This window comes from Strix uralensis, chromosome 8 (assembly GCF_047716275.1).
Source record: "Strix uralensis isolate ZFMK-TIS-50842 chromosome 8, bStrUra1, whole genome shotgun sequence".
Classification (NCBI taxonomy): Eukaryota; Metazoa; Chordata; class Aves; order Strigiformes; family Strigidae; genus Strix; species Strix uralensis.
In genome coordinates this window covers 19,513,666-19,528,402 of record NC_133979.1, presented here as the reverse complement: position 1 = coordinate 19,528,402, position 14,737 = coordinate 19,513,666, and the positions used below count along the sequence as shown (strand labels likewise).

The following is a 14,737-nucleotide window of genomic DNA, read 5'->3' as shown; positions in this document are numbered from 1 at the left end:
TACTTAAACACAGTATGTCTCGCATGCTCAAACTTGCACCTTCATACTTAAGTAGTAGTGTATTTCTTAAATCTACATAGATGGAGAGATTTCAAAGACACAAATTTGATCCCATCTGGTCTTCATAGCAGTTCTGTCTTTGTAAGCAGCCATGCAACAACTTGGTACATTTTCAGTTTCTCAGGCTCCCTTTGAGCCTGTATTGTCTTCACTGATTTGGTGTTGGCACTATTGAGAAGATTGTTCTTCTCGGGATCACTCTTTCAATGTAGTAGAAAGGAGATGCTTTTGAAAGTGTCCCCAACAAAGGTTACTTTAAAATAAACAAACATAATTTCATACATCAAGTACTGGCAATATGTCCTAATGTTTTTCCCACAAGTACGTTTATAAGTGTGGAGTAGCACAAAGCTGCTTCAGGGCCATTCATCAGTTTCCATCACTGTAAGAGTCTCTGTATGACAGTTGAATGATGGTGAGGATTTGGGCATCTCTGACAATACTGTTGTGTCTATGCCTAAATTTTGTTAAAGCTAATGTATAATTGTGGCTGATATGTCTGTGAGGGTGCCAAAGGCCTGAAGAAAGCAGATGCTTAATATGGCTTAGTCTGTCAAGGTCTGTGTGTTGCAGGATGCTTTACAGCAACAATGATGAGAGGAGGTAATGTACAATTGTTAGTAGAAAGGTGGAGGTTTTCAACAGCTAAAGATTACAGGATATCTGCTTAAAGGTTCTTTGTTGAAGCAGTGTTATAGGGAACTATTGGACAAACTTCAGAGTCTGAAAAAAAAGACTGTTTCCAAGTTACTGAGATTCTGGGTATTCTGCACCCACTGAACTGAATAATTGTTGTCGGGGTTGAACTCTAGGATTCAACTTTTCAGTTGTAGCATTGATTATAATTACATAACAATTTTATCAAATATTTTTAAAAGAGTGATTAGTTACTCAGACTTCAATGTTTTCTTTACCAGATTTTCATGTTTCATTGCTCATTGTGTTCAAATTAATGCAGGATTTGAAGTTGGCAGTATGGCAGTATTTAGTTTGTATACCAGAAGTACGATTCAAGTTGCTTATAGGAATTTTTTCTTCCTTTTAGCTGATGACTGCTGATGTTGACAACTTCAAAAGGCGCCTTTTTTTTTTTTTTTTTAAATTCTTCCCACACATTTGGCTGTCATTTAGAGGTGTTGGGAAGTGGAAGAATAGCATCCAATAACATCTGAATTCCATTCCCTTTTCTCATCTCAGTCAGCTTTAGCTGTATCTTGAGGGAGTCTACATAAAATGATAATCCCTGTTTTCTGAGATGTTACACTGGTTCTCACAGTGTTCAAAGGTATCAGTACTTGCTCATAGACAGTCGCTTCCAACCAGTATGACACCAAGCTCTTCATTGTTGCAATAGATTTTGTTTTAGGGGAGAAAGAGGGAAGCAAAGGAGCAGCTCCACATTTTCTGTTGTCGCCTTGTTTTTATCTTTTTGTAGGGTTGCTGGAGCTCCATGCCTGACTTTCAAGCTCTGTATATTTTCTTGGCAATATCAGTGAGAAACCCATACGTGCAAAAAAAACCCCTGATTCTAGTAAGAATCTTGTAGCTGGACTGAAATGAAATTGAGATAGTTTCCAAGGACTAGTAGGGAGAGATTAAAGGGTTGTATGTCTGCAAGATCAGCCAGCAGAGAGAAAGGTGTTGTCAGATGTCAGTAGGGATGCTCTAGAAAGAATGTGTTTCTGGCTAGGACAGCCTCAGAAAGGTGAAGGTTAAGATTGGGATGACTAACTGCTTTCTTTTAGTGATGAATTATTACTGGAGGAGTGTTTATGCTACTACAGTTTCCACACAGACCTTGTGCATGTGGAAGAGGGTCAACAGAGGTCTTGCACTACTCAGGAGAATGGCTTAACCACATTACAGGCGGGGGTTTTTTTCTTCTTTTTTTTTTTTTTTGCAACGGGGAGGGGGAGGTGGTGGTGGTGGTGAGGTGTTTCTTTGAGCCAAAAATTGCTGGAAAGGGGATTTTGTTTTGTCATGAAATGAGGTGATAGAGTCTGGCAGCAATGTGAATATCCAAAATGGATATGGGAGTGTGTTTGCATCCCTTTCTTAAATTCATTTCTGCAACCGAATGAGTATGAAAGAGCATGAAGTCAATACTGTGTGTTCTACTGCAGCCCTTACCCAACAGGTTACCTTTGTGTGTTCTGAAAACTTCTCTGTTCCAGGTGACATCTTTCTGCATTAAATGTGCTTTTTATCTGAATGGAAGTTGGGCTTATCTGATTATTAGGAAGCCAAAATCTGTAATAAAACCCAATCTGTGAACGTACAGTTTACCCAGTAATGGTTGACTTATGTGCAGACTCTAATACATATGTGTTGTAGGTAAACAGATGTAAATACATACAGCTGTAAAGTCAAGCTTACTATGAAGGTAAACATTACCATTACTTGAAACATAATAAAATCTGATGAAAGTTGAAGAACTTAGTAATATTCAAAAAAACCTTCAGTTGAATTGGTTTGAGAGATGGCAGAGCATGCAAGTACCTTTCATCTGATCTGGTAGTTATCTGAAAGTATTAATTTCTTTCTGCAGATCATCTAAAACAAAAAGTGAGAATGTGGGTTCACCATTTTTATTAAGACTCCTTGAGAGGGAAAATGGAAAGGAAAATAAGTGCTTTATATTTTTTTAGATTCCTGATGTTATAGATTTCCTTTGCTGGGACCATATGGCATAAAGGAGTGCATCGTCGTTGCTAACAGAGAGCTGAGATTCAGGAGTTAGTTTTGTGATCTAATTATATGCTTAGTTCCTAGTTATTTGGGCTGCTTAATCTGTTTTTTTGCATATAATGTGGCAGTATTATGGTGGAATTGAATGACAGGAAAATGTAATAGTTAATCTTTACTGTTAGTTACTGCACATCAATGGAAGTTACCATTCCTTGAAAATAACTTCAAGAAATTTGCACGAAGGTGAAGACTTAAACAACAAGGGAAGATGGAGAGAGAGGGGTAGATCTGGTAGGAGAAAGGTATCTGAGGTGAATATGGCTGCAACATAAACATCTTTATGTACAACCTGTGCTTGTGGTGAATTGCAGGGTTTCCTACATTTTGTTATGGAACCACCTACCAGATTAAATATTATAGTACTTGTGAAGAGATTTGTTACACCATCCATTTTCTAAAGCCAAAATTTTCAAAGCACTTTTGTCATGTGGATGGTGAAGGAAATGTAGGTCACTTCTTTCCCTCTCTCTTCGGGTTTTCCTGCTTTATAAAGTAAAACAGTAAATAGACTGTTTTGTCTTAAAGCTTTTCTGCTTCTTTCATTTTGCTTTGACTTGATCTGTCCTAAAGATCTTTTGTCTTGTACCTGATGGTGGGAACAGCGGAGTCTGTAGCAGGGCTAGTCTGGAGGAGTGGAGTTTGTAAATGCAGGCCATAACAAAACATGCTCACTGCCGAAGTGAGTAAACTAGTTGTTAGCCTTATTGCTCAGGTTTGTTCTTTTGAAGTGTGTTGCATATGCAGTGCTGGTAGACCCTTTGTCCTGAAAGATTTCACAGGCAAATGAAGAACTAAACTGCGAAGTTTTTCAGAAGCATTTGTTACTGGCAGAATTTCCCGCAGATCATTTGAATGTGAGAAGAGTTCAGCCATGCTTACTGACTTTGCCAAACGGATTAAGAATGGGATTCTTTTTCCCAGTCAAATTGCAAAGTGTTGAGAAAGAAAACTAATTTCTGTTTAGAAACTTTTTTCTTTTTCCTCTGTGCTTCACCCATTTTCTCTGGTATGCTTGTTCGTATTTTATGTGCATACAGTTACCAAGCTGCCCCTTCTTTTTATATTGGCTAGGAAGAGGTTTCAAATGATCCAAATTCTGTTTCCATTGAATTTGGCAGGATTGTTGTTGTTGTTGTTATTTTAAACTGAGCTGGGAATGGAACTTGACCCTTGATAAATATTGGGATAACGTAAAACAGTAACCCATGATGCGGCCTGAACAACTGAGCCACCATCATTTATGGGCAGGGTTAAAAAGTGGGAGTTCTCTGTTTTGTCTCTGTCTAGGTATTCTGGATTAAAAGCTGTTAGGCAACCAGACTAAAAACTGAGTATAAAATAATACTTTAGTTTCAGCTGATATACAGTTGCATTCAAACCAACACAGGGAATTTAGAAACTGTATTCTAGGTTGGTTGATTCCAGTGTAACCCAATTTCTACAATCTGAAACTGCTTGTTAGGTTTCCAGTGTTACATAATTGTAACAATGTCCACCAAACAGGATTGTTTCTAAATTTATGGGGCATATGTTGTCTGTGTGGCAAACTTGATTGCAATAGCAAGCTCATGATCTCTCTGTAAGTTTTCAAGGTTTTCATTTTGCCTGTTACATGTTTGTATTTAAGGCAGCACAGTGTATGTCATCCCAGGTTCTGTAGAAAGCATCCAATCATGTACTACAGACTGCTATTTCTGAGACAGAACCAAATATACAGAAACCTTTGAAAACATATTTCTATTTATAGAAAGAGTTGTAACTGATCACAGGGCTCTTCACTTAGGCTTCTCTGCCCTTTGTCATCTGTATGTATAGAAAACCTGAAAAGAGATCTTTTCTTTTTAAAACAGGGCAGTGACTTGATTATCAGGCTTTCAAATAATTGTAATGTTGAAATTATGATAATTTTGAGAACTTTTTAAAAGAGTGCAAGAACGATGTTTATTTTTCCAAATATAAAATAAAACATTCTACTATTGCAAATCTATGGATTCTTTGCTTTGTTTATATAGAAAGTGAATGTTTTACTTTCTGTTTGCTTGTGTTAGCAATGCACTCTAAATGCTGTCAGTAGCAGTAACTTAAATGGGAAAACATACAAGGAATGAAATGAATTTAGAAGCCATTGGGAGAGCTCTCTTAAATTTATTTAAAATGTTTTGGGTAGTATTTTTGACCATCTGTTGAAATTTTGAGATTGATTTTGGTTGCTTAAAAGTGTATAGTTAACTTTATTTCCCAAATTAATTACTAGTGGCTCCACTACATGACCTTCTAGAAGAAATCAATGATTTATGTATTTGTTAAAAGTTAGATAGCATAGGCCATCTAGCTATGACACAGTTTTTAATGAGGATTTTAGCATGACGCAGTAGCCTATTGCTCATATGAATGCATCTCTTCAGCATGAGATTATATTTGGACTCACTATTTTTTTTGTTTGTTTGTTTTTGTGTCTTTTCTTTCTCCCTCCTTGCCCCATTTTCTTACAGAGATCAGAATATTCTGGATCCTACTTTGGAATATGTTAAGGTAAGATACCATTTCTTACCCTTTTATTTGGTATATAATGAGTGCTGCCAGAGCATTTCCAGTCATTTGTAGTTAAATAGTGCTTCTGTCTGTCTTTTGCTGCAGAAAAACCAATTATATATGTCAGACTGTTTTCTGCATGCTTCAGTGAAATACTTGTGGGCATTGTGCTTTGGGGGTAGGTTGCATTTTTATATTGGGGCCTCTTTTCAGTTACTTGGTGACTACCTATGATCTTGCCTTTGTTAACAGATTAAAAGAATCTGTATTTCTGGGGAAGAAAACACATCTGAAAAGATCATAAAAATGTCAGATTTTTAGGTTTATAGTTTTAGCAATGTACTTATTAACATTACAGTTAAAAGTTCACTTCTGGTCCAAAAAGTAACTGGAATGCTGGAAAATTGTAAGTTCTGTTTTCCTTTTGAACAAGATCAGAGTGCTGAAAAAAAAAATTTGTTAGAGTAAATAAAAAATACTCTGGAGCATTCATAAATGTTATTCAAAAATCAGTCTGGGATTGACAATATAGAAACTTTGGAAGAAGCCTTAGGGATGTGTTTCTGTACTGGGAGTCTCTTGTAGTGCTGTAATTTTCACTGAGTTAGTACCTTTCAACATGTTTCATTTAAGTGAGTATTATTTCTCAGAACCTTGAAAGAATCTGACCTCTATCATGTCTCTCAATGATGGGCTGACTTAATTGTTGGGCTTTGTTCCCTGGCTTTTAGAAGACCATAATCTTCTGAAAAGTGACTGATAAACACAAGTTATCCGTGAAAGTAGGATATTTCTGTAGCTATTCATGTGGACAGCCTGAATTTCTCAGACACCTGAATTTCTACTTCGGGTTAGAGTTTGGGTGAGGAAGACTGAGGAGACCCAGTCAACAGGGTTCTGCTGCTAGAATTCCCTCTGTGAGTTTTCATAGTTGAGGGAAGCAGAGAGGTGCCTGGATCAGGGTTCAGGTTGATTGAAGAAGTAAACTAGAAGAATGTAATGCAGTGTTGAGAAGGGACTGGCAAAGGAAAGTGCCAAGAATTAATTTGCCTGAAAGTGTGGAGGGATCTTCTGCTGGACTTTCTGCCTAGGATTGGGATGGAGGTAGGAAATAGGGTTTGGAAGAAGAGAAGGGGAAGAGCAGAACACAAAGGTCCATGGAAAAGGGGCTGCCAAAGGACTCTGAGGACTGCTGCTGGAGTTCTGCTCTAAACAGCTCAGTGTTGCCAGGTCCCTGGCCTCAATCCCAGCCTAAAGTTGGGATGTGCAAAAGTAGCAGAGTCAGAGAAGGCCAAGAGCCTTCTGAAGAGTACTGTAGAAGAGGGGATGCCAAAGGCAACAAAGTGGAGGACATGTTAATTGCTCTATTTAATTTACTGCGTATCTTGCACTATGCTGTACAGAGTACATTGTTACATTTTTAATAATATGGCCAAGTAGGAGACAGAAGTTTCATGTGCCAATTCATCAATATGTGTGTCTTGTCTTGTTGCAGCAAGTTCTATATTATAAATGTGGTTTCTGATCTTTTCAACTTTTCTAGTAGAAGCTTGTCTTGGACTCTTGTCAATAGCAGTGGTGCTAAGCTTAGTTATTAAAACTTTGATGTTGAGGAGGAAAGCCTGGGGAAATGAGACTTACAAGGAAGAATATAAGGGTTACCATCCCCTTCTTTTCTCCTTCCTCTTTCAGTTTTTCCTGTGTGTATCCTTACTTTCAGTGAACTGTGTGTTTGGTCCGCAGTTCAATGGTGGTATAACAGGAATTCAAGACAAGGAATCTTAAACTACAACTTTGAAAAATACACAGAAATTGCTTTCTAATAAATATAACCCCCCAAAACATTTTGGCTGTAAAAGTCCAGATTACTAACAAAACTGATTCCAGAAATGTTTTCTTACACAAAAGATGATCATTAATGCCAAATAATGGAGGACTCTCATCAATAATTTGTTATCAGTTAACTATGACTGTAAAAGATGCACCTACATTCATAACAACAGGATCTTGGAACCCCCTGTGGCTTAAATTTTGGCAAGTATATGTTCATTGTCTTTCATATTTACCTTATGGTAACTATTATATTTATGTTTATAAATTTTCCTGCTCCTTGATTAAATTATGATGGCAGTGTTAAGTCAGGTATAAACTGCAGAACACTAACCTACTCAAGTTACAACCCTGAAAGAATAAATTTCTGTAGCATCTCACTGTGCTTGTACCAAGATCGCCATTTACACAGTCTATTTGACACATAATGTGTGCGTATTTAGTTTGAGCGAGCATGGTGCCAGTTGGGTAGCCTTTGAGAGATGTTGCTTAAGTGGTGAAAAAAATACCTTTAAATGAAGAAGAAATAGTAAGAGAAGAGGGAGAAAACAACAAGACCACTTTGGGGAATCCTATTTTGCTGATTCAGGATGCCAAAGTTCTGAGAAACAGATTCATATTTCTGATGCACAGGAAAATATAGTTAGTATCATCTCTAGGCAGAGAAGTATTGATTGACCGAATGAAAACACATATAAACTTGAGTATTAAGCATGTATGATGTATCAAGCATACATCAAAACTAAAACCTGAACAAGCTAATTGTACACAAAGCCTTGATACTGATTCTTGTTTCTCTCATCTTGCTGCTCTGACTGTAAAGAGACTTTGGATTAATTTGCCTTGTAAAAAATTGCATTATCTTGAAAGTAGCATATGACACAAGTTTAATTTGTATTAGGGTAGTCTGGCTGCTGGTGATTCTACCCAAGAGTTACAGTCCCAAGCAAAATGTACTATGTCAGGGCCCTGAGGGCACTTAAGTGTCCTGACCAGCCTCACTTAGGACCTCCACCCACACCCACTGAGCAAGGGCTCTGCTTAAACCCAGACTGGGGTGTTCAGGCCTTGCCTGAGCTGTGTCTTAGGTGCGCCTGCCCCTAGCCCTGTTCCTGAAGTGCTGTGTGGGAAGCCCTGGATGGACCTTGGACCTGGCCTGTTATCGTGTCTTGCCTGAGGCTTACTGGACTGTGATAGTACCTGTTGATGTCGTTACCCTGCTCAGCTCGCTTGCATCTTGGTGCTGTGGGACTGCATCTTGTTGGTGAGTGCATTGCCCACCGTGTGCTCCCAGATCACCTTCCCTTAGGGAGCAGACCCACTCTTGCTGCTCCCTGACATGCTAATTGTAGCCAGCTGTTTTGAAATATCCAGTATGATCAAATGTAGATCCAATATGATCAAATATGTGCCATCCTCGTAAGTGATCCACTTTATCAGGCTGTTGAGGCATACCTAGTGTCCTTTGACTCCAAGACAAGCAGCTAGTTTTAAACTAGCTAGATTGATAAAGTAATTTTAAAAATGGAAGCTGGGCACAGAGCTGATCCTGCAGCTTCACAGTTTCAAATTAGCACTGTTTCTGCTGTGATGCAAGCATGCTACTTGAGTTTCTTGTGAGTCACATAAGAAAGATAATTAATACTTGTTCAGAATATGCTCCTTCTGGGGAGTGATCAACATCTCTTCAGAACTGGACTCTACCGTAAACAGAATGCAGAGAATTCATTCAGGTTTGAGGAAAAGTAACATGGTTATTTTTTTTGATTGTGTGCTCTGTTTCACAGTGAAAAGAATATCACAGTTTTTATTGTGGCAGTAGTGGCTCCAAGGAGGTGTTGCTGTGTAGGCCAGAGAGACTGATGGTAAACTTAGAAACTGAGTGTATCAATTTGCTTTTTATACAAAACTTTCCTTGCTAGAATCTGGTGACTAATACAAATAATTCCTTGTATTTAGAAATACTCTGGACAGAGAAAAGGCAAAATAAATTGTTTTTTCTTCTGTTTTATTCTGTTCAAGATAAAAGGAAGCACTGATTATAAAATTAATCCTCTGAAGGCATTTTTTTTAGAGAATGCTCTCTATAGATGCACTATGGTTTCTAATACTTGAATCAAAATTACAGCTTACAAATGACAGTTTCTTGCATCTTGAATATTGATGTATTAGCTCATTCAGTATATAAAGAGAGCTAATTATACAAAAGTAAGTTCTGAGGGGAAAAAACCCAACTACTGATTTGCTGGAGTCTGAGTACTGAAGTGTCCATACGGCTTCAACCCTTCCTTTGTCTTCACAGTGTTGCTGAAACCATGGTCACAGTTAAATGGCTCTTTCAAAAACCCCTTTTATGGTAGAAGTGAAAACAGGCCAGACTGCTTTGAGTCAGGCTGCTAACCAAGTCATGAAAGAGATTTACGGACACAATAGCACGTTGTACATTCTCTGAGATTTTTACAAGTTTTATGAGCCAAATAATAGATCCATTGGTAGTCTCAGCAGGTTCTTCCCACACCCTGAGTCTGCACATCCACAGAACAGACTCCTGCAGGGGAGAATGGATCAAGTGCTGGCAGATTTGAGTGTGTCAGAGAACTTCTTGTGAGTTGTTTTAATCAAATTCATGTGAACTAAAGACAGCTTTCTGTCCCATTCCTATTCACTATAAATACTTTAGGATCTTGTAATAGAAGTCTGTGCTGTAATCATTAAGGCTGTATCAGGGTGGAAAGAAAGAAAAACAGATTTCTCTCCTCCTTTCATGGAAACCATTCAAGAATTTCCTGTGGAAATAGTGCTAATAATTACAGAAATGCTTATCAGCAGTGAGTTGATGAGTATTATTATGGCCTGAGGTTTTGGAGTTGTATTTTAATCCATTAGTGGAAAAATTACAAAATTTATGACTGATTGTCTGCTCAGCATTGGTCATGAGGGAAGTTTATATTTAGATTTAGACTTGAAAAACCTGACACTGGTCTAAGGAAATTACAGCTGCAGAAAAACATGATTCCCTTGTAAAGTTCTACTGAAAGATTCTTGTTTGTCTCAGCCCTGTAGTGTTCATTTTTTCCCCATTTTTACTACTCCTTGATTTTGTTAGAAAGCAAACTGTCATAGAAATTATTGTCATTTATGGCGACTTTTGTGAGTGGAACTGAAAATGAAATTTTGATGACAATTCTATGTGTTTTGGTCATTATCTGTAGCTTTGCAAGACAGGATGATATTTTATGGGTTTAATTCAACTTCAGGGAACTTTGATCAGGTGATGAGGTTTATTGATGCACAGTTTGTATAGTTAATTGCACAGATTCATAATATTGTGGATGCCAATCAAGAAGATAATATGGTAAGAATACTATCAAAAGCGAAGTTTGTATCTCTGTGTGTATGTGTGTTTGGGAAACCTTAGAAAAAAATGTGTGTCAGCATGACAAGTAGTCACAGTCTGGGAAAGAGTTCTTCCTGATGACATTGAAATCTCATTGCAAGGAGCCTTTTTTAGAATAGAAATATATTAGAGAAATCCCCACCCCACTGGAAAAGTTGCCAACTACAGTGTGTACCTGTTCATGAGCTGCTGTATATCACTCTCCTGTGGAGACTTGTCTGTTCCGATGCAAGTTGTGACTTGTGAGCAGAAAGTTTGTTGGGTTTCTGCATTGTCTGACAGTGTTATCTGTTAAGCATCTGAGCTTGGAGGAATACCTGACGCTAAGACACCAAATGATCTGGAGGTTCTTTTTAAATCTGTAGCTATTTTCCTCCTTTTTGCAATTGCAGCAAGGGCAACAGCATCACAGAAAGTGGATTTATCAGATGGAATGTATTTTGTTGAGGAGAAAATGAGTATGCCTTTGGCTTTACACATCTCTATCATTATGGATTTGTCATCCAACTCAATTGGTGTCAGTGATGTTTCAGAGATACTTACCTTTTTTTCCATGTCGACTTAGTAGGAGCTGAAGCTTCACAAACATCACTCCACAGAAGTTTCCTTTTGTATACAAGCTGTATAATTCAGAAAGATAAGATCCTGTTAGAGCTAATCTAATGTTAAATACATGTATTTATCTGTCTCGCAATGAGAAGCTTCACGTTTGAAGGCTTGGTGGATAGTTGCTAGTTGCACACTGCCCTCTGCTGGAAAACAAACAGTGCAAGGGTATTTTTTTTTAATCGAGTAATGGCTCTTAAAATCACATTTTTCATAATAATTTCATTGTAACTTTCATAGTAAGAAAAAGTCTGTAGCCTGACTGTTGGAATTTGGTTGCTTTTTTCTCCAGAGGCACAGAATGAGGGAGAAAGATTCCCCCCACCACCACCACCATTAGGTTATAGAAGTAGGTCCTGGAGGGAACTTGAGAAATTTCTTTGTTGGGGTGTCACTGAGAGATTGTTAGAATAAATGTTCTGATTTGTTCAAAACCTCCTGCAAAAGAGATTCCATAGCCTCCCAAGATAATCTGTTCCACTTCCCAAACTGGATTAGTCTAATGGTCTTTTCATTACTGTGGAAAAGTTCTTCCTAAAATGTGACCTAAATCATCTTTTTTGCACTTACAGGTAATTTTTTGGGTTTTTTTTTCCCATATGTCTTCTTTTTGTTACCTTGATTTAATTTTCTAGTGGGATAAGGTTTGGCTGTTAGAATAAGTGGGACAAATCATCTTGTCTTGTACTTTTAATCCTGTTCTGGTAGTAATCAGGTTTCAGGTAGTAGAATTTTTTTCTCAGCCTTATACCAGGCTTGTTTCTTACAACATGAGCCCTTTATCTACTTAGAAGGGGCAACTATTTCTTTAAGTATGTATGATAGTTATTCCTAAAAGCTTTCAGCAGCCTGGGAAAATTTTAAAAAATACTTAGAGTTACATATGTGGTTGAAATTCAGCAGCTCTCAAGTAGTTAATTCCCCTAAAATAATTATGAGAATCTTGCCCTATTTATTTGGTGTTAATGAAAGCTTATTTTATTTGATAGAATGCAGTTACCCATAATTAATGATGGAATCTTATACCCAAGTTTCAGTATTTTCTCAACTTGAATTTTGTTTGACCAACAGGCTAGTCTCTGAAAAGATTGAGTCAGCAGTTCCGTAATCTTTTGGGTGCAAAGTGATGGATAAAATCTACACTGGTGTTTGCAGTAAATATGCCAGAATTATGATTCTACAGCTCTGCAAGACAATGCACTTTTCAGTCTACTGTCCTGGTTCATGTTTTCCTGGTTCATGTTTTCCTAGTAGAGAGATCCCCAAGTTATCCTGTTACTGTTTGGGGCTTTTTGTTCATTCCCAGCCCCCAATTCCTGAATGATCTGATTAGGACTAGGATTTCGGGGGTGGGGTGGGTTGTTTTGGGGGTTTTTTGTTTAGTATACTGTGAGGAGGGAGGATTCTTTGTGAATGATAATCCTCATATGAATTCAGTCAAGTGGATAGTGGCTCTCTAATTATTCTGGCCTGTATTGTGAAGTCTTTCAGCAGTGGCTCTTGTGTTTCCTTATCCTGATGCTGAAATGGAGTTTAGAGTATTTTGCTTATTGAGCACCTTTTGTAATGCTGAGTATGCTTTGGTAAATCTAAAATGTTGATAATTCTTAGAGCAGCATGTATTCTCTCTATTTGACTGCTAGGGATTAATCTTACATCCATCCTATCATGAATTTGACCCTGTTAATGTCTGTATTCTACTTCTTGTATTATTCCTCATTAACTCTTAAATTATGTCTGATCTGGAGTCATCAAAAGCCACTGACAGCACTGAGCTTTGAGTTGAAAACTGTCTATAAAATTACTTTGCACTAATTTCCTTGGCACCAGTAGTAATACTAGTGGCAGTAGATACTTAGTTGAACTTTTCAGTATCTTTGTTAGATGATCAGTAACACCAAGTTACTATCAAGTCTTACTCACAGATGACAAACATAAGCTGGAAAGGCCTGAATCTGAAACACAGGATAGAAGTTTTGAGGTACAAAGAAATATTCTTATTTTGTCTCTAGCGATCTTGTGGAACTTGGATTTAAATGAATTACCCTTTTTCTCCAAAATAGTAATGCCTGTGGTACTTAAATGCTGACAGTTATACATTGCTATTGATAGTATCCTGAAGTCAAAATGGCAGTGTCAGTGAAAGGAAATACCAGTAAATGGTGACATGCATTTACTTTTCAAAGAAAGGAGAAAAAATGGGTGATTTTTACTTTTAAGACGTTGTCTGGTTCACCTTGATTTGTGATCCCTTTTTGTTGCAAACAGAGTTACTGTATCTTCTATCAGATGCTGCGCTTGTTGAAGTGACTGATCATTTCTGAAAAACAGTGCTTTCCTGTACTGAATTAAGCCAAGGTGTAATCCTGGACCCAATCCATTGCGTTGCAGTACACACTACATTGCCTCATTTGCCAGAAAAGAACATGCCATTTCCCACAAAAGTGGTACCTATGGGGAAGAAAGGAAGGTACTAAATTTTGCCATGCCTAATTTTTTCTACCTCATCTGTAGTGAACATTTTATCTATCTTGGTAAGAGCAACCCCATGCATAATGAAAAGGATCTGAAGTTCTGAGTGAAGACTAAGCAATAAAGTACATAAAACTTAATCTACTTGTAAAGTGAGTCTGGTTTTCTTTCCATTTTTAATTTCTGTACAAACACTTATGGCAATTGACACGAAGAGAAGAAAAAGATATCCTTCTGTCTGTGTGATGGCATCAGCTGGAATTCTTACAGTTTACAGTAGGCTTTTCTATACATATATGAATAGGGGTATGTGTGTATATATATATATAAAAGGTATGAGTGCCACACAGAATGTTACTACTTCTCATGTGAGATATTTAAACTGTTAATAACAGCAGAGATCTAACTACAGTTTACCATCTTTTGTGCTGATCTTCTCTTAAGTGTTGCTGAACTGTGTCTCTTGTGTGGAATACTTATTTTTCTATTCATTTTGGGCTTTCAATATTGTTCCACAGGAACTATGCCCAAAAAATGATAGTTACTAATGTTGTTAGATCCTTTTCATAGTTTTGAAGATGGACTAATACCAAAAGTTAATGGGGACATGAAAATATTTATATTTAACTCCTTCATAGCAATGCCTTACTGAAGTTGATTTTTAAATGTATATAAGCATATGCACCACAAGAGGGAGTGAGTATATAGTGTGTGGAAGACAGATTATTAATAAGCATTTCAGGTACTCTTACTGGTGATAAAGCCTAGAGAGGTAAAGCTCCTAATATCTTGGAGCTGTGCTTCCAGATAATAATTAGAGTAAGACTGGTATATTGTGCGTGTCTGTACATCTTACCTCTTTCTGGAGGCATACTGTTTGGATACAGTTTGGCCTGTGAAGAGGTCAGGAGAAGGAGCATTAGTACATTTTGGTTGGTATGACATCTATTAATGTGTGCTGTCAAAGAGCAGCTATGTCTGAGATTTTTGTATGTCAGATATGATTAGGAACTAAGCACCTACACAAATGAGGGAGTATAATGTTATGTTGGCTATCTAGAATACCCACAGGTCACATGCCCTCAAATCCTT

At 37.5% G+C, this 14,737-nt stretch overlaps 1 protein-coding gene across 6 annotated transcripts in view; it reads left to right on the top strand.

Moving 5' to 3' along the window:
- Positions 1 to 14,737, top strand: part of BCAR3 (BCAR3 adaptor protein, NSP family member) — a 112,907-nt gene that overhangs the window by 69,542 nt on the left and 28,628 nt on the right. For all 6 annotated transcript variants that reach the window (XM_074876533.1, XM_074876534.1, XM_074876535.1 and 3 more), the window contains one exon: positions 5,301 to 5,340. In XM_074876533.1, coding sequence (XP_074732634.1) covers positions 5,301 to 5,340 — 40 coding nt within the window. The remainder of the gene's footprint in view (positions 1 to 5,300; positions 5,341 to 14,737) is intronic.